Here is a 21541-nt window from a genome sequence, read left to right as displayed (position 1 = left end):
ACTCACCCCAAAGTCATGTCCCTTGAAGGGTCACAGCTTTACCCACAGAGATATTATATGAAAGAAAATAATGGCTAACTATATACAACATCTTAATCATTTTTAAAGAAGAGTATAAGTACAAAACTTCTGCTCAATAGATGTCCAGAAACATAACATTCTTCTTTATGAAGACATGATAAAGCCAATAATATATTTTAAGTGACCTTAAAGACTCTGAATTTTCTTTTCCTGTATTGTTATCCTAGCCACATTATATTTCCTGTTTCCTTTTCACAATAAGAGGATTTTCTACATTTTTTTAATGTCAGGGGAGGACAATGAATTATTTAGTCTTATTGGGGATTTTATTGGTTCTGTTTTAAGCAGATATTGTTAAAATACAGTATAAAATATAACCACTAGACTGATTTAAAAATATAATGAACACTAATTAGTCAGTGTATAGACTCATGATAAAATAGATAATAACATGAATATGGGGGGAAATGAGGTGAATTAATAAACATAACATCTAACTTTAATATAGCACTAATTATATACCAGGCATAAATGTATATGTGTGTGATATATATACTCTTAATTTTTGTAAAAATCCTATGATAGATGTGGTTATCTCCATTTTACAGATAAGAAATTGAGGCAGAGACGGGTTAAACAGCACACTCGGACTTGGACCCAGGCATACGGATGCAGAGGCTGTACTGTTAACCCCCATGGAGGCTCAGCGGAGAGTATGTGTGACATGGTAGAATACAACAAACAGGTTTGCACTGAGATTCCCATGACTGGAGCACAGCCCTGTGCTACGAGAAGAGACATCGTGTGTCCTTAGCTAGGAAGACCACAACTTTGACCCTCACTTCTTTTCTTTATTCTTCTTTTTTAAAGTTACTGCCCAAGGTAAACTATAAGGTTATTTCCCTCATTAAAAAGGAAGGGAGTTGTGGTGTTTCAGTATTTAAAGCACAAAGATAGTCCAGTTTTAATCCCCCACCTTCCCCACCCCCTTTTCACAGATGAGAAACCTGAACCCTTGCAAATCAATCTATTGAAAAACCAAACTACTGTGAGGGCAAATGAAGTCTGTGTGTCTTTCTGAAGGGTCAAGCAGAATTCCACTATACCTAGATTTCTCAGAGGATGCTGGTTAGAGACACTAGCTGATGGTATGGAAATAGTCACAGAATGAGAAAACATCTACAAATTATTTGTCGGGTGATACCACTTTTCAATGTAATTTAAAGCAACCCTTGCTAGCAGCACATAGCTAAAACAGTCATGGAACCTGCCTCTGAGAACTTTGGCACAAAGCATACCAATGCCAGTGTGTGTCCACATGTAAAAGCTTACAGACTGGAAAACAGTTCTAGAATCTCATTCAAGGCAATGTACCATTACTGTTTTACTTAGTGTGTTTTTTCTTGTCATCTTTGCACGGTTTTAATTCATGGTTTTAAATTGTATAAGATCTTTTTACCTGTGTGCATACTAATCAACAATCGAAAACTCATCAATAGTAAATACTTAAAATATCTGAGCATTCAGATGGAGAATTAAGCAACGATTTTGTTCACAACTGCTTTCCTATTTTTTCTTTATGTTTATCCTAATTCTGAGCATAACTTGTTGGGTATTACTGGTCAGAAGGAAAGGAATGACAGAAGAACCTGATTTAAAAGTGGGAATTGTTAAGCGCTGGCCTGCTTTTCTGCCCTGTAACCACTCAACACTGTAGCTGGCGTCCTTGACCCCACATCTGTAGGTCTTACATCATCCAGGCTCTGGAATATGTTACAGAAAAGTGCAAGGGTTCTTAATACAATGTGGGGATCTGTACTGGATTTTGAAACAGAAAAAGGACCACAGTGGAAAAACATGTGGAATCTGGAATAATATCTTAAGTTCAGTAAACACTAGTGCAGTAAGGTTAATTTACTGGCTGTCACAAATGTACCAGAGTTATATTAGATTTTCATGTTATGGAAAACAGAATGAAAGGTATACAGGAACTCTTCATACCATCTTTGCAACTTTTTTTACCAAGGAGTATGTCAAGGCTGTATATTGTCACCCTGCTTATTTAACTTATATGCAGAGTACATCATGAGAAACGCTGGGCTGGAAGAAGCACAAGCTGGAATCAAGATTGCCGGGAGAAATATCAATCACCTCAGATATGCAGATGACACCACCCTTATGGCAGAAAGTGAAGAGGAACTAAAGAGCCTCTTGATGAAAGTGAAAGAGGAGAGTGAGAAAGTTGGCTTAAAGCTCAACATTCAGAAAACGAAGATCATGGCATCTGGTCCCATCACTTCATGGGAAATCGATGGGGAAACAGTGGAAACAGTGGCTGACTTTATTTTTTGGGCTCCAAATCACTGCAGATGGTGATTGCAGCCATGAAATTAAAAGACGCTTACTCCTTGGAAGGAAAGTTATGACCAACCTAGATAGCATATTCAAAAGCAGAGATACTACTTTGCCAACAAAGGTCCGTCTAGTCAAGACTATGGTTTTTCCAGTGGTCATGCATGGATGTGAGAGTTGGACTATGAAGAAAGCTGAGCACCAAAGAATTGATGCTTTTGAACTGTGGTGTTGGAGAAGACTCTTGAGAATCCCTTGGACTGCAAGGAGATCCAACCAGTCCATTCTGAAGGCAATCAGCCCTGGGTGTTCTTTGGAAGGACTGATGCTAAAGCTGAAACTCCAGTACTTTGGCCACCTCATGCGAAGAGTTGACTCATTGGAAAAGACTCTGATGATGGGAGGGATTGGTGGCAGGAGGAGAAGGAGACAACAGAGGATGAGATGGTTGGATGGCATCACCAACTCAATAGACATGAGTTTGAGTGAACTCCGGGAGTTGGTGATGGACAGGGAGGCCTGGCATGCTGTGATTCATGGGATCGCAAAGAATCGGACATGACTGAGAGACTGAACTGAACTGAAAGTGATTACAAAATTAAAAGCTTATCAACGGCTTCCGAATCAGGCTTGAATTTGAATGTTACCTTGTAAGCTGGATGACTTTTCTTACTGTTCATTTAACTCACATTTACTGAGGACCTAATACAGAGCAGTTATAATACCATACTAAGAAAACAGGGCTGAAAACCTCAGTCTTACCCTCAAGAAGTTCTATAGCTCCTAATGGAGTTTTATGAATTAGTAGGCAATTTTATTATAGACTGTGTTTTCTCATCTATAAAACCAAGGATAAAATATCTCTCTCACAGGGATATTAGGATTCATCATGAGATAAAACAGGCATGAAAACCAGCGTAGTTCCTAGTCTATAAGAAGCACTGGATTAAGATTCTCTGTCCCTTTTTTCTGGGGATGTTTTAGGAGCCCCAACCAGCAAGCCAGAGGCTCAGAACCGAGCCACCATTGCAGGTGGTGAGGGTCCAGCTTTGGTGCTCAGCTATAAAAGCCAGCCTCTTGTCCTGCTCTCGTGATCAGGTTCTAGCCTGGCCTTCAGGTACTGTGTAAAGGGGCCCGTCTTGCACTCCCTTCCTAATTCTCTGTCTTCACAAACTGCAGGGTAGATTTGTTTTTACATGACCACCACCATGACCAGGACTCAGCCTTTGTCTAGCCTTCCAGAGCAGGGTTACTCCACCTCAACATAACTGACATTTTGGTCCAGGTTATCCTTTCTTGAGGGAGACTGTCTCACACATTGTAGGCTGTGGAGCACCCACTACTAATGCAGAAGCTCCACCAAAGTTGTGACAAGCAAAATGTCTCCAGATACTGCCAAATGTCCTCTAGCCAAGAAGGGAGATCTAGATCACTTCTGTTAAAAAGTGATGAAGGGGACTTCCCTTGCAGTCCAGTGGTTAAGACTCCATGCTTCCAATGCGGAGGCGAGAAGGGGAACAAAGGTTCAATCCCTGGTCAGGAAACTAAGATCTTGCATACAGAGGAGCCTGGTGGGCTACAGTCCATTGAGTCACAAGGAGTCGGACATGACTGAGAGCAACTAACACTTTCACTTTATACCTTACCATGTGGCCAAAAAAGAAAGAAAGAAACTGATGGAGCTAGTGTTTATGGAGAGAGAGCTTGTTCTATGGACCAGAAATCCTGAACTTTTGACTTAAGGTCCAAACACCATCCTTTACCATACTGGCCACCTGATGTGAAGAACTGACACATTGGAAAAGACCCTGATACTGGGAAGGATTGAAGGCAGGAGGAGAACGGGATGACAGAAGATGAGATGGACATCACCAACTCGATGGACATGAGTTTGAGCAAGCTCTGGTAGTTGGTGATGGAGAGGGAAGTCTGGTATGCTGCAGTCTGTGGGGTTGCAGAGTCGGACACGACTGAGTGACTGAACTGAACTGAAAACAGATGTGCCCACAAAAATTGTTCCATGCTCAATATATGTGGGAAGTACTTAGACCCTTTACTCTAAGCCTTCTCAGAACCTTTATTATATTCATGTAGACAGTGACTTTCTAAGATGGAGCTTTATTTGACTAGGAAACAACACTGAAATCATTTTTAAGGAACCCAAGTTTCAGAAATAAGGTACCAATAAAATTATTTCACAATACCCCGGAAGAGCTAAAGCTTGAAGGAAATGAGAGAAATTGAACTGATCCCTAAAGCAGTCTAGAATATGGAAATCTTCTTACTTAAATTTACACTATTAATTTATAGCATGAGATGAGGTCTGCCATCAGATAAAGCATGCTACTGGGAAAGAGTAATAGAAATTCAGGAAAGAGATAAAATTCAAGTGGTCATTAAATCATCTACAGTTTCAAAGCAGAGGAAATTTCACATCTGCTGAAGATGGCTTTTCTTTATATTTTTTTTTCTTTCTGAGGTAAAAATATGCCTATGTGCTGATAGCTAGAATATTATTTTAACATCACATGATAATTAAGCACAGATTAGGACTGAAAATTCATAGCTTCTCAGAGCATAAATGAGCATCTATTCCAAACAGTTTGTTTTATAAATGAAAATTCCACTATTGTAATTTTGGAGGGTCCCATAGCATCCAATTCATAGTGCTTAGTAACTTAAAATTTCATTTACCTGAAAATTCTTCCACACTGGACTTCCTGAAGGACCCCACAAGTAGACCCCCTCTGCATGATGTATCACCCTGGATTTGTATGTTTCGGGTCAAAAGACCAACCTCAGCAGCCAAACGAATGTGTCGGCCACCCTCCATGACGTGGGCACTTCCTGGGGCAACAGGAAAGAAAAATTTTAAAAAACCTATTTCGGAGATCACCAGTTAGGGACTCAGCGAACCTGACAAATGAAAACACTCGTTTCCCCGCGGAAGTCCTCCCAACATTAAGGTTTGCTTTTCCTCGGGCGGTCTCCACAAATGTCTGCTGAGAAATGAAAAAGCCCATTCACTAGTCTCTCCTTGGGATAAGAGTGAGAGTATCTGAGCAAGAATTCATTTCTCCTCAGTCACGATGGGTACTGGGACAGGGATGTCAGGGCAGACCGGTCCAATTAGTGGGGTCCCCAAACCCTTCCCTTTAACTCGTCAGTGTGAGATTTCCGCGTTTAGTAGTGCACTGTTCCTGAACCTCTTTCTTCAGAGTGAGGAATCCCAGATCCACTGAGGCAGCGACAGGACCAAAACAGCAGCGGCAGCGCCCTCTCCTGGCAGGTCTGAAGCTCGTCTCTCTCAGAAGGAGCCTCCCCAGTCTCGCATGTTTGTTACATCGCCCCCCTCTCCCTGTATTTGTATTGCACATGTTTGCATAATACAGGCAGGGATTGATGACGAGTTATCTTTTCCCTGCCACTGTTTAGAAATAAAATCATCCTTAAAACTATAACTTAGAAAGCTTTAGACATGACCCTTCTGAAAACATGTATTTCCCTCTCAAATATCAGAAACTAAAAAGATAACCCCTTATCCCTTTATTACCCTGTTATATTACTTATTAGCTATATTTCATGGGTTAAATGCATTTATTAGACTGAACCAGGAAAGATGGTTATTTATTATTTATATGCAATGTATTTTAAGTGTATATAGTGTATTAAAATATTCAATACTTTTTTTAAAAAAAGAAAGAGGTATTTGACTTTATTTATCTATAATTTCGGAGAAGGCAATGGCAACCCACTCCAGTGTTCTTGCCTGGAGAATCCCAGGGACGGGGGAGCCTGGCGGGCTGCTGTCTGTGGGGTTGCACAGAGTCGGACACGACTGAAGCGACTTAGCAGCAGCAGCAGCAGCATTTATAATTTGGGGCAGTAGCAGTAGTCAATACATAAAATGAACTTCATGTCAGAAAGGACACATTCCTAAGTATGGAAAAAGTAAGGAGTCATTATTTACAATAACTACCACATTCTAAGTGGTTGTGTGATTCAATGTGCCAGGAAATGAACTGGAAACTCATCTCCCATGAGGTTTATTCTGGCTTAGCCATGAAAATGCCCGGTGACCTTGAACAAGTTTCTTAACCCTTCTGCTTGCTTCTAGGCTTGCCATTATAAATAAAAAGTTAAAAAAATACCCTCACATCAAAGTATTTTTTTTAAAAAATTAGGCAATAAAATTAATGAAGGGATGGAGATAAAGCCTTCTAGGATGAGCCTAGGGCAGCAGTAAAGTATTATCCATCCCCTCTGAACGCCGGTTGGATCCAAGGTCCCCAGGCAGGTTGCTGAACACGTTTTTCTTGGCTCATTCACTTCCCTTAACTAACAAACCGAAGCCTTACCGATGTGTCGGTGTCTGAGCCGTTCATGGATCCTAATATGGTGACCCCTGACTTCTTTCACAGTGAGGACCTCTGCTTCGTGAGGCTCATATGAAGATGAGCTAAGGACGATCTTGTCATGGGGTCGCCAATCCACTGCGTCCTCTACTATAATTCTGTAACAGCATAAAGATCGTATCAAGTACTGGCAGTGCAACTCAGATATGATCTACTCATTCCAGGGAGAAGAGGAAATCCGCTGCAACCAGCAATTCCCACCAGGGAGAGGAAAGTAGAAACATCAAGTCAAGACGGAGAAAAAAGACTTCTGCAAAACATGAATGCTAATGGAGTTCATCTCCTGGCTTACATGTATGCAATACAGGGATGGCCAAAGTATTCTGTGGCCATGAAGCACCAGACAAAAGAATAAGAAAGGGTAAAATTTTGAGAGTTTAGTAATGCCCTCTCCATATGGTTTCCTAAAATGGAAGTCTACTTCCTTGATTGGGAAACGGTTCAAATAATAAAGGTATTTCAGAAGGGATCTTTTCTCACATTTTCTGAAGACTTCTAATACTATTTTCAGACAATTTCTCATCACACATTTAAGGCTCATATCTTCATGGCCAAGCAGATACAGTGTGAATCCTAGAGGTTCCACTTAGTAGCTATGGGACGTTGAGAGGTCACGTCACTCTTCTGAGCTTCATATCTTCATTTGAAAAGTGACACGATTTGGAGTTTTTCTCTCCTATCCCCCTGTTATTGCAGGGACAAAGGTATGCATTTCTTGAAGGTGCTATGTTCCAAGAATTGTGTTTTCATCACAATATGCAATGAGAGTTTTGTTCATTTTTGTTTTTTCTTAACTACCATTTAATAAGGTTTTTGTTCAGTCATTTGCTGCTGCCTATCTTTCCCTAGTAAATATGTCTGCTTTATCCTCCAGTTACAGTCATTACCAACTTCAACAGCATAAGTTTATATTAATCGCCTGGCTCTTTTGCTAATGTTCACACTTAAGCAAGCATTGACAATAGTGTTTCCTCTACCAGTAAAGTTTCATCCTGGCAACAGGTCCATGTGAAGGCCTTTTAATCAAGAAACACACATTGTCTGAGCAACAGTACATGCCACACACTATAGTGCTAGAGACATATGGATGAATGAAACAGATGACATTTACATTTAAAAATGACAACTTAGATTGTGACTAGAAGACACTTTTTGTTTAGTAAACATCCTTTACTAGTAGATTTTGACTAGCAGACACTAGTCTACTGTATGAGTGGAGAATTCACAGATGATTCATATATAACATTCAGTTCAGTTCAGTTCAGTCGCTCAGTCGTGTCCGACTCTGCGACCCCGTGAATCACAGCATGCCAGGCCTCCCTGTCCATCACCAATTCCTGGAGTTCACTCAAACTCATGTCCACCGAGTTGGTGGTGCCATCCAGCCATCTCATCCTCTGTCGTCTCCTTCTCCTCCTGCCCCCAATCTCTCCCAGCATCAGTCTTTTCCAGTGAGTCAACTCTTCGCATGAGGTGGCCAAAGTACTGGAGTTTCAGCTTTAGCATCATTCCTTCCAAAGAACATCCAGGGCTGATCTCCTTCAGAATGGACTGGTTGGATCTCCTTGCAGTGCAAGGGACTCTCAAGAGTTTTCTCCAACACCACAGTTCAAAAGCATCAATTCTTTGGTGCTCAGCTTTCTTCACAGTCCAACTCTCACATCCATACATGACTACTGGAAAAACCATAGCCTTGACTAGACGGACCTTTGTTGGCAAAGTAGTATCTCTGCTTTTGAATGTGCTATCTAGATTGGTCATAACTTTCCTTCCAAGGAGTAAGTGTCTTTTACTTTCATGGCTGCAATCACCAAATGCAGTGATTTTGGAGCCCAAAAAAATAAAGTCTGACACTGTTTCCACTGTTTCCCCATCTATTTGCCATGAAGTGATGGGACCAGATGCCATGATCTTCGTTTTCTGAATGTTGAGCTTTAAGCCAACTTTTTCACTCTCCTCTTTCACTTTCATCAAGAGGCTCTTTAATTCCTCCTCACTTTCTGCCATAAGGGTGGTGTCATCTGCATATCTGGGGTTATTGATATTTCTCCCAGCAATCTTGATTCCAGCTTGTGCTTCTTCCAGCCCAGAATTCCTCATGATGCACTCTGCATGTAAGTTAAATAAGCAGGGTGACAATATATAGCCTTGACGTACACCTTTCCCTATTTGGAACCAGTCTGTTGTTCCATGTCCAGTTCTAACTGTTGCTTCCTAACCTGCATATAAGTTTCTCAAGAGGTAGGTCAGGTGGTCTGGTATTCCCATCTCTTTCCAAAAAAAAAAAAAGTTATAGGGGGTCATTTGTGGGTCAATGGTGTAAATTTTTTATTAACCAAAGATTGTTATTAATTTAAATCTATGTGATGTGCCTGAGGTTAAAGAGAAGAAGAGAGACTGGAAAAGACAGAGAAAAGACTACTGTCAGTTATACAATTTTAATTAAAGAATTTAGACATGCTTTGCTGATTTGCTATGACATCCTAGAAAACTCACAGTTACAAAATAATAAAACAACCCTTAGCTTTTAAAGGCAAGGAAACCAAGATTCAGAAAGAATAAATAACAAAACTCAAGATTAGATAACTAAATGAAGTCAGAGGTTGAGTTAAGCCTAAGTCTCCTGATCAAATTCAAGTTCTTTCCATTAAATGACATCATCCTATCTGTTTGATTCTTAGCTCTTCACGTATAATAAAAAGCGAAACTCCTACATTTCATAATGACTATATTATGAATTTATATAATCTCATAAACCACAAATTTATGAGATCTGTAACTCAAACAGTAGATTATTGTGTGTGTGTGTGCTCAGTCATGTCCAACTCTTTGCGACCCCATGGACTGTAGCTGGTCAGGCTCCTCTGTCCGTGGAATTATCGTGGCAAGAATACTGAAATGGGTTGCCATTTCCTTCTCCAGGGGATCTTTCCAACACAGGGATCGAACTCCAGTTTCCTGCATCACCTGAATTGGCAGGTGGATTCTTTACTGAGCCACCTGAGAAGCCCACAGTGCATTATTATATAGTCATTAAAAAGCACATTATAGCAGAACACTTAATTACAGTGTTCATTTTTTTCATTGTCTGAAAAAAAGGATATAAAATAACATGCCCATTTATTTTTAATAAAAGTAATGCATGCACAGAAAAAAGAAAATAGGAAAGATGTACACTAAAAAATGTCACCTCGCCAATGGAAGGTGAGTTTATTAGTCATTTTCACTTAAATCTAAATTTTCTAACTTACCAAGTAGTATATTGAAGAAAAAATTTACTTCTTAAAAAGAAAATCAGGTGATGGATATAAAGTCACACCAAAGCCATTAGGAGTATAACTGAAATCAATCCTTTCCTTCATGGCCAGTATTATTGGGATAATCTTTTTATTTTTTGTTTATATTGTTGAATAGAGCTTTTCAGACATAGGTCATGACAATGTTCAGGAAAGTTCCTTGTGAAAAATGAGAATTAAAACTCATTCCCTAGGGAGCACAGGAGATTTATAGGGCTGTAAATTCTTCTGTGTGATACTTTAAGGATGGATACATGCCGTTATACATTTGTTGAAGCCCACAGAGCAACGCAAAGTATGAACCATAATATAAACTAAGAAATAATTAGAGCCTTATCCCTCAACTCCCTTATATAAGTCCTCTGCTCCAACCTGATGAACCTGCTCACTCTGCCGAGAAATAGATAATGTGCTTCTCACCTATCAATTAAAATATCATCTCCTGTATTCAGCTTTTCAGTCTTAAAAATTTACTGAAGCTCCTTTGCCTTCAAGAAGTCATCCCATGGGAATCTTCTCCACTGAACACCCAGTCCCATTTCTGTTCATCATTTTGACAAAACAGATACCACTGCTTTGTAAATGATTTTGTACTGTCTTCTGTGGCTACTCAGCTTTGACATTGTTATGTGTGTACTAAGCCACTTCAGTCATGTCTGACTCTTTGCAACGCTATGGACTGTAGCCCACCAGCTCCTCTGTCCATGGGAATTCTGCAGGTGAGAATACTTGAGTGGGTTGCCATTTCCTACTCCAGGAGATCTTCCCAACCCAGCGATGGAACCCACATCACTTCTGTCTCCTGCACTGGCAGGCAGGTTCTTTATCACTAGCGCCACTTGATAGTTAATATTTAGTGAAAATAGGACTATCCAGCTATGTAAACCCCAGAGCTCCTCACAATTCTCTAGGCAAAGAGAAAAGGAGTTACTGAAATTATTATTCAAACTTTACAATAAAAATATAAATGAACTTAACTTTTGTCATGATGGTTTCCAAAACCTTTCAGATCTACGAACAATTCTCTCTCCTGTATACTACTGAAATCTTGAGATTCTGTATCTCTTAAGAAAATATACAAATGGCAAGGGAGCATGGCTCCTTCTGTGTCTACACAGCAATAGTGGTAAATTCAGGGAAAATTTTGGTTCCAGTATTAAGAGCCTAGAAAGTTCTGCTAGTCAAGTATCAATATTCCTTAAATTCCTTCAATTCAAAGATTCCCTCTTCCTACTTGAAGGAAGACCCATCAACCATTTCAAGAAATCCTAGCTTAAGCCTTAAGGATTTGAATCCCAGCTCGATTTCATGTGTCTGATTAATACTAATAAGAATCTTATAGCTACAGGGGAGAGGGGAGATTTGCTAGTTTTTCTGAGCAAAATACACCAAAAATAATAAATAAACCAAAAAATAAAAAGAGTTGTTTGCAACATAATTGGCTCTAAATGGAAACCATATGAGAAGAGAGAGGAAACTGAATAATCACTGCAAAGTCTCCTGAAAGATAACTTTTGAAAAGTATAAACAAAATATCAGCAGCTTCCTTTATTTTTGCATTAAAATTTACCTAGTTTAGAGGAAAATGCAATACTTTTGGTCAAAAGAACATAATTATAAAGAATGAAACAAATATACTTACAAAATTAAAACTTTTTCCCACCATGTAAAAAGCATTCATATAGAAATACCTATAACTTAAATGAATTTAATTAAACTTTAGGGAGATCTTAATGACAACAGATGCACTTGACCATAGGTTCAGAGTGCTGGATGTCAAAATGTTCTTCCCTGAGGAATTAGAGTAGCCACAGAATTCTGATCTTTAGTAATACTGAGGCTTTTTTTTTTTTTTTTTTTAACTCCTGTTTAAACTTTCTTTTGTCAATTGCCATTGAAATTGGCCGAGGACCCTCAGACTCCAATGAATTATGTGAGGTGTTTAAAGAAACTGAATCCTGTAATGGTATTGATGGTGACGGTGATAATATGAATGGTCTTTGGGGTCAACTGTTTGTCTGCCATCCCATGCCATGCTTAGTCATGTCCAACTCTTTGAGGCCCTTTGGATTGTAGCCCATCAGGGTCTTCTGTCCACGGGATTTTTTTAGGCAAGAATACTAGAGTGGGTTGCCATTTTCCTCCTCCAGTTGATCTTTCAGTCCAGGGACTGGGCCCACATCTCCATCGGGAAAGCCCTCAACTGTTTGTCTACCTGATCTATTTTCTCCTTTGTTCCAGGAAATGCATCACATCTCTTCTGAGACCTGATCTCCTCATTCACCACACGAAGTGGTCCTAGTGAGAGCTGCACACCTTTTGCCAAAGGGTGGGCAAGGGATCCAACCTGCCTTCATTAGTTAAAATGCTTTCCCTTTTCCAGCTTTATGAGGTATAATCGAAAAATAAAGTTGTAGGGCTTCCCTTGTGGCTCAGCTGGTAAAGAATTCGCCTGCAATGAGGGAGACTTGGGTTTGATCCCTGGGTTGGGAAGATCCCCTGGAGAAGGGAATGGCTACCCACTCCAATACAGTGGCCTGGAGAATTCCATGGACTATATAGTCCATGGGGTCACAAAGAGTCGGGTACGACTGAGCAACTTTCATTCACTCACTCAAGATATTTAAAGCATATAATATGCTGATTTGCTATGATATACATACACATTATGAAAAGATTCCCCCACTGAGCTAATTAATATGTCAGTCACCTCACACATTCACCCTTTTTTTGCTATTGTTTGGTGAGAACACTTGAGTTCTACTCTCTTAGCAAGTTATACAATACAGTGCTAGCAACTGTAGTCTCCTGGACTTTTGAACTGCAACTAAGGAGAAGAGAAATTTCCTCTCTAATGGTAAAGCTGGGAAAAGCCAACAGCTTCGGGGTTCAGTTGCACCCTACAGAAAGTGGAAATCTCTTCAGTAGGAACAAGTGAGACTGAAATAGAGAAACAGGAGAGGTGGAGGGAGGGCCCGATGCAATTTCCCAAATGGATTAAGAAGGGTTGTTTTTACTTTTACTTTTACTTTCCATTGAAAGAATCCTGGTCAGTGTAATAACCACCATGACGCGAGGCTGACTTGGTGCCAGAAACCGGCCTAAGTGCTTCATACACATTGATTCACTTAATCCTTATAACTACTCTATTAACCAAGTATTACTGTTTTCCTATTATAGAAAAAGAAACTGAGACTCAGAGAAAGTACTTTACCTGAAATACACTTTTAGTTAATTGCATAATTAAAAGTATTTTAATCTGCTGTCCTCAATGTTCCAGCTCATTTTCATTGTAGGAATCTATGTCCCTCCTCCCTTCCTAACTCATATGTCTTCTCCAAGCATGGAGACAATAGCCAGTTTGAGATTAGGACCCACCAGCTCATTGGACCAAAAGGAACAATCTTCTTTTGGATACTACAATGTGATCCTGAACTCCTGCTAATAAATGAATAAGGCCACCATCTCTATGTTCTAATATTTGAACTAAGTTGTTATAGTATAATCATGAGGTTTGATTAATGAGCACAAAAATAATTATAATAATTTTCTAATTTAAATTCAATACTCTAATTTATTAGACAAGATGCCATTGAGTCAACAGGCTCCATAAGGTTTGATTTCCAGAAAAGATCCATCAGTCCAGTGTAGCACACACTTATTAGAACTCTTTTTTAATTTCTGTTGTGTGCTGGATGCTAAATAATACACCAAATCGATTAAAAAAAAAACACAGTATTTTCCTCTCCTGTAGAACACTACTTGGAGGAACAGGGCATGCATACCTGAAGCAGCTTAGTATCAATCACTAAGAAGCATATTTTTATTAAAATTATAAATCATAGAATCACATGTTATATTGATTCAAATGGTAGAAAATCAGTGTGTGCTGGAGGGGAGACTGAATGTCCTGTGGGAGGTGTGATGGAATCTTTAAAGATCTGTAGGAAGTGTAAAGGTAAAGAAGAGATGCAAGGGTACTTCTGACCCTCTAATCGGATTTGTCAAACATTTAGGAAGCCAGTACAGAAGCTGTTATAGAAAGGCACATGGAATGCCCAAGTGAGAGTGTAGCACAAGGAGACACAATGAATACTCCAAACAAAGTGTACCCGCAGAGCGGCCACTGTGGCAAATAACGTAGCAGTTCCCTTAAAAACTAAAAACAGAGTTACCCTATGATCCAGCAATCCCACCCCCCCGCCACAGATCCGGAAAAGACAAAAGCTCTAACTTGGAAAGATACACGCACCCCAACATTCATAGCAGCACTATTTATAATACTAAACAACCCAAGTGCCAAAGAACAGATGAAAAGATAGAGAAGACATGGTATGTATACACAACGGAATATTAATCAGCTATTAAAAAAAAAGAATGAAATAGTGCCATTTGCAGCGACATGGATGGACCCAGAAATTGTCATACTAAGTGAAATCAGTCAGACAGGGAAAGACAATATTTATGGTATCACTTGTATGTGTAACCCAAAATAACACAAATGAACTTATTTATGAAAGAGAAACAGACAGACGTGAAAAATAAAGTTATGGGTACCAAAGGGGATGGAGGTGTGGGATAAATTGGCAATATGGGATTAACAGATGCAGACTACCATATATAATATAAACAAGGGTTTACTGTATAGGACAGAGAACTACATTCAATATCTTATAATAAACTATAAAGAAAAGGAATATTAGAAAGACATATTAAATTGGCTTTTAATAGAAGACTCTTGAGAGTCCCTTGGACTGCAAGGAGATCCAACCAGTCCATTCTGAAGGAGATCAGCCCTGGGATTTCTTTGGAGGGAATGATGCTAAAGCTGAAACTCCAGTACTTTGGCTACCTCATGTGAAGAGTTGACTCATTGGAAAAGACTCTGATACTAGGAGGGACTGGGGGCAAGAGGAGAAGGGGATGACAGAGGATGAGATGGCTGCATGGCATCACTGACTCAATGGACGTGGGTCTCAGTGAACTCCGGGAGTTGGTGATGAACAGGGAGGCCTGGCGTGCTGCGATTCACGGGTTCGCAAAGAGTCAGACATGACTGAGCAACTGATCTGATCTGATCTGATCTGAATAGAAGGAAGATTGTAGATCAGTGTTTAAAGAAACAGGTTGATTGAGATCTGTAGTTCAGTTAATACTGTACTAATATCAACTTGTTGAATTGTATAGTCTGTGGTTATGTAAGATATCATCAAGGAAAGCTGAATCAAGGGTACATGGGAATTCTATTATTTTTGCAACTTCTTGTGAATCTTAAATTATTTCACATAAAAGGTTAAAAAAAGAAATCCATAAAATGAATGCACTATGATAACCATATATCATTATATATAAATGTATTAAAGTACGCCTCCTCAGGACTGATACTAAATAATTTTGTTTTTAATATGATTGTATTTTTAATATTTGTAGTATGTAGAACACAAAAAGTGGAATCAGACAAGCTATGGTAAAAATCCAACCTCAGAAACTATAGCTTTCTGACTTTGGAAATTTTACTTACCTTCTCCAGCCTCAGTTTTTATATCTATAAAGTGCAGATAGTAACATCTAACTTGTAGCACTGAGAAATTTAAGTTAGATAGTGTATGTACGATGCTTGGTAGATGTCTGACACAGAATGAGCCTAGATGATAAGAACTCAGTAAGTGGCAGCTAGTTAATTACTATCGATAGTTTTAATTAATAAAATTGAGTTTCTTTCAGAATAGCCTATAACTTGATTCTGAATGAGGTTTTTAACACATTCTTATAAGAAAAATCCATTCATATGGCTCCTGCCAAATTCCAACTTGCTAACCTGATAACAATTAAAGATTCTTATTGATTCCTGTTAGAAATGCCTCCTTGACAAATTCTTCTGAGCATCAGAAAAGCACTTCAAACTCAACATGACCAAATCTGAACTCGTCTTTTCCAACAAATTTAGTCCTCCACTAGTGAATGGTGCTGCCACCCATTTACACAAACCAGAACCAGGAAAGCACCTCACACCCAGTTCATCCTGAGATGGAGAGGATCCTACAGTCCTTGCCCACTCCCTCCCACCATATCCTCTGCCTGCCTTTTGTCTGGGAAAACTCTAGTCAAATAAGATCAATCAGAGAAGTAAAAAATGTGGAAACAAAGAAAAACAATAAGGAGACTAAATAATAATAATATAACCATTAATCATAGTCAAGGACCTTTCATTCTTTCTCAAAGGCTTATAGATAATATTCTAAGCCATATCCTGTGTGCTGTCTTATAGATACTAAAACACTAGGTGGAAGAAGTTAACTACATGATGACCAGACTACCCAGAACATGAGCTGCCACAATTCTGAGAACTGGCCTCAAAGAAATGGGAACAAATGGAACTTAGTTTAACTAAAAAACCAACAGGAGATGGAACAACGGACTGGTTCCAAACTGGGAAAGGAGTATGTCGAGGCTGTATATTGTCACCCTGCTTATTTAACTTATATGCGGAGTACATCATGTGAAATGCCGGGCTGGATGGAGCACAAGCTGGAATCAAGATTGCCAGGAGAAATATCAATAACCTCAGACCTGCAGATGGCACCATCCTTATGGCAGAAAGTGAGGAGGAACTAAAGAGCCTCTTGATGAAAGTGAAAGAGGAGAGTGAAAAAGTTACCTTAAAACTCAACATTCAGAAAACTAAGATCATGGCATCTGGTCCCATCACTTCATGGCAAATCGATAGGGAAACAATGGAAACAGTGACAGACTTTATTTTCTTGAGTCCAAAATCACTGCAGATGGTGATGGAAGCCATGAAATTAAAAGACGCTTGTTCCTTGAAAGAAAAGCTATGACCAACCTAGACGGCATATTAAAAAGCAGACACATTACTTTGCCAACAAAGTTCTATATAGTCAAAGCTATGGTTTTTCCAGTAGTCATGTATGGATGTGAGAGTTGGACTATAAAGAAAGCTGAGCACCAAAGAATTGATGCTTTTGAACTATGGTGTTGGAGAAGACTCTTGAGAGTCCCTTGGACTGCAAGGATATCAAACCAGTCAATCTTAAAGGAAATCAACCCTGAATATTCATTGAAAGGACTGATGCTGAAGCTGAAACTCCAATACTTTAGCCACTTGATGCAAAGAACTGACTCATTGGAAAAGACCCTGATGCTGGGAAATATTGAAGGCAGGAGGAGAAGGGGATGACAGAGGATGAGATGTTTGGATGGCATCATTGACTCAATAGACATGAGTTTGAGCAAGCTCTCAGAGTTGGTGATAGACAAGGAGGCCTGGCATGTTGCAGTCCATGGGGTCGCAAAGAGTTGTACACAACTGAGCAAATGAACTGAACTGAACTTAAAACAACCAAGATGATACTGGTCAGACCACTGATGACCAATTTGCAAATGACCGTTAGAGATGACTATGCTGTTTCTGCATGCAGAGCCTCCTCCCTCCTCGCACACATACATTCTGCCTATAAAAGCTTTCACCCCTTGCTTGTAAGGGAGGAAGAGTCGACCTTTAGACAGATGTCCACCACCCTCCCCACACCCTGTTGCCAGCATCTGAAATAAAGGAAACCTTGCTTTCCATCAGCTTGGCCTGTTTATTGACTTTTGAGCAGCGAGCAGCTGGATCCCACACTCTTGTGGTAACAATCCTAGAGATTTTGTCTCCTGTCTATACATCTACACACTTCTCTCCACTACAAGTTACACTGCCTCTCACTTGCACCTCCTAAGTAGCATCCCTAGATCTGTTTTTGGCCCCTCCTGTTGTCTGTGTTGTACCTAGAATGATTTTTTTAGACATAAAAATGTGAGTATTGGTGCTACCTCCCACCCATACAATCCCCTTCAAAGCCCAAAATAGTTGCACGATGCTATTAGGAGGCTAAACACTGAAATTCTTGATAACATCAGTGAATATAGCCCTGCCTTGTAACTAACCCTTGAAGCCCTGTCATCATGGCTTGGTCTGTTCTCTCATGAGAGAGAGAACATCCTGGCATTCAGGTCCCTCATGTTCTCCATTCTTCTTCCCAGCACAGACTCACCTCTTGGGTCTCTTTGCCTCAATCACCTGCACTAACTCCTCCTCTATCAACTTCTTAAAAATTAGACTGGCCTCAGTCTCATGTCCAGCCTCCAGTTTTCTCCTCTCCTGGTTGATACTCTTCTAGATCAGTGACACCATCTACTTCATCAACAGGATGCCTCACTGTCATGGTCTCACTGAGCCCTATGTTCTGTATTAAACTGCCTTCTTCACATCTCGACTTGGTGTCTCCAACTTAGCACATCCCTGCCATCGTCTGTCCTGACAAGTCTGTTCCTCTCCGAATCTCCCCATCTCAGTGCATTCTTCCACCACCCACCAGGTTGATCAATCAAAAAACCAGAAGGACTCCCCCTATCTCAATATTCAATTCATCAGCAATCAGACAGCATCATTTCTTCTCTCCATCTCTGCTGCCTCCTCCCCAGTCCCAGCCACCATGTTTTTTACCTCAGCTGACCTCCAGATACCCCAGCTTCTGTTCTTGTCTTCATGATACATCAATTTCATAGCACCAGTTGTTGCTGTTGAGTAGTTAAGTAGTGCTAAGTAGTGCCTGACTCTTTTGCGACCCTATGGAATGTAGCCCACCAGGCTCCTCTGTCCATGGGATTATCCTGGCAAGAATACTGGAGTGGGTTGCCATTTCCTTCTCCAGGGGATCTTCCTGACCCAGGGATAGAACCCCGTGTCTCCTGCATTGCAGGCATATTCTTTACCACTGAGCCACCAGGAAAGTCTAAGCAATTTCAAAACCTAAATCAGATTCCATCAATTCCTCTGTAGAAAACGCTCTGTAACTTTCCCTTTGATCTCTCACATGTAAACAAGGTACCATGTGACTTGGCTTCTGTCATTTCCCTTCTCTAGAAAGATCCTCCCTGTCCACTCAGTGTAAACGGATACACCTCATATCCCCCAGCTATCTTGGATCATACCACCCAGTTTATTTCCTTACTAGCCTGGTAGGCTGCAGTCCATGGGGTCACTAAGAGTCGGACACGACTGAGCGACTTCCCTTTCACTTTTCACTTTCATGCATTGGAGAAGGAAATGGCAACCCACTTCACTGTTCTTGCCTGGAGAATCCCAGGGACAGGGGAGCCTGGTAGGCTCTATGGGGTCTATATGTCTATGTCTATGGGGTCGCACAGAGTCGGACATGACTGAAGCGACTTCGCAGCAGCAGCAGCACATTTTATAATCTATAACTATGTAACTATGTCCTTCATATTTTTTGATTTGCTTGTTTATTGTCTATCTCCCTCCACTAAGATGTAGACTCCCAGATGACAGCCATTTCTTCAAATTTGCCTCTAAATGTGCAGTGGTTATAGCCACACCTGGCACATAGTAAATGCTCATCAGCTATTTATTGAATGACTAAGCGCTGTCTGCTCTGGCTACAGTACTCTTCACACACACCCTGCCCTCTCTTTGCTTAGTGAATGCCCACTCATCTTTCAGTCCCCACCTTTGAAATCACTCTTCAAGGAAGCCTTCTCTAACCTCAATCATTGCCTCAAGTTCTCATGTTTTCAGAATTCTATACCACCTTCCTTCATAGCCTCTATCACAGATGTAATTTTACATTACTCTTTATTTGTTTGATTAATGTCTGAGGGCAGAGATCATGTCAATTTTCACTGGTAATTGTATATTCAGGCCACTGTTCAATGTCTGACATATGGTAAGAATTCACAAAAATTGTATTGAAATATATAACAATGTTAGTATAACTACAAAAATAACAACTTTCTATTAAGATATTCTGTACTTAGAGAAAAACACACCAAAGCAGCAGCTATCTATCAACTCATCAACAGTTTCCTTGCTGTGCTATATGTCTTTCAGACATTTCTTTATTTACATATATCCATACTTAAATATTATTTTTAGTTACAAAAGTAGGCTAATATGTAATATTTCTCCCCCATCCCCACTGCTTGTATCTCTTCCTTTTTGTCACCTGGAATTCATTCTTTTTCACTTTTGCCAATGTGAAATTTTAAAACGGTATTTAATTTTCATTTGCTTAATATTTATTTCAGTTCTAGTACAGAACATTTTTCCATATGTTTGTTAGTCATATGCATGTCTTCTTTTGTGATTCATGCAATTCATTCAACTGTTTAGCAATTGATCTTCTGGTATTCATATTGTTTTCTTTTTATTCTTAAGAGTGCTTTACATACAAAAATATTAACCCTCCATATGTACTATTGTATATTGCAAATATTTTCTCCTTTGTCAATTGCCATTTTATTTTGTAACTGACATGTAAAAATACTGGTCTTTTTAATGTTTTCAAATCTATTATTTCTTGCTGTTATGTTTGTTGTAATTCTTGTTATGATCCCACAAGTGTTTCCTAGTTCAAAATTATATAATATTTACTTAAATGTTCTTCAGATAATTTTATGGTTTTGCTTTATAACATTTAGTCATTTTAAATTCCTCTATAATTTACAGTACACTTGCTCCTTGGAAGGAAAGCTATGACAAACCTAGACAGCGTATTAAAAAGCAGAGACATTACTTTGCCAATAAAGTTCTGTATAGTCAAATCTATGGTTTTTCCAGTAGTCATGTATGGATGGAAGAGTTGGACTACAAAGAAAGCTGAGCACCAAAGAACTGATGTTTTTGAACTGTGTCCTTTGGATTGCAAGGAGATCAAACCAGTCAATCCTAAAGGAAATCTGTCCAGAATGATGCTGAAGCTGAAGCTTCAATACTTTGGCCATCTGATGCGAAGAACTGACTCATTGGAAAAGACCCAGATGGTGGGAAACATTGAAGGCAGGAGGAGAAGGGGATGACAGAGGATGAGATGGTTGAATGGCATCACTGCCTCGGTGGACATGAGTTTGAGCAAGCTCTGGGACTTGATGATGGACAAGGAAGCCTGACATGCTGCAGTCCATGGGGTCACAAAGAGTTGGACATGACTGAGCAACTGAACTGAACTGAACTGATAATTTACAGTAAAGGATAAAGTGAGAATCTAATTTTATATTTTTCCCAAGCATTGACCAATTATTCCAGCACAAATTTTCAACTAAATGGGAAGCCCTTAAAATTGAAATGCTAATTTATTCCAATTCTAAATAATGATACATACCTGGGTCTATTGCTATGTAGTCTCTCCTGTTCTGGTGCCAATAACAATAATTATTCACATTAAAGGTGTGTGTGTGTGTGTGTATATATATATATATATATATACACATATATATACATACATATATATATACGTACATACATATATACATACATACATATATATACATATATTCACATTATATATGCTAATTTATTCCGATATATTCTAATATGTGCTAATATATGCTAATTTTATATGCTAGTTTTTATATATAATATATATTATATATATTATA

The 21541-nt window shown here is 39.4% G+C and overlaps 1 protein-coding gene across 1 annotated transcript in view; it reads right to left on the bottom strand.

Moving 5' to 3' along the window:
* Nucleotides 1-21541, bottom strand: part of PKHD1 (polycystic kidney and hepatic disease 1 (autosomal recessive)) — a 443812-nt gene that overhangs the window by 118142 nt on the left and 304129 nt on the right. The window contains exons 57-58 of the mRNA XM_010863025.1: nucleotides 6732-6886; nucleotides 5068-5220 (exon numbers count right to left, since the gene is read on the bottom strand). Of these exons, the coding sequence (XP_010861327.1) occupies nucleotides 5068-5220; nucleotides 6732-6886 (308 nt within the window). The remainder of the gene's footprint in view (nucleotides 1-5067; nucleotides 5221-6731; nucleotides 6887-21541) is intronic.

The sequence above is a fragment of the Bison bison genome, unplaced genomic scaffold, assembly GCF_000754665.1.
Source record: "Bison bison bison isolate TAMUID 2011002044 unplaced genomic scaffold, Bison_UMD1.0 scf7180017864487, whole genome shotgun sequence".
Taxonomy (NCBI): Eukaryota; Metazoa; Chordata; class Mammalia; order Artiodactyla; family Bovidae; genus Bison; species Bison bison.
This window is presented reverse-complemented; position numbering and strand designations above follow the sequence as displayed.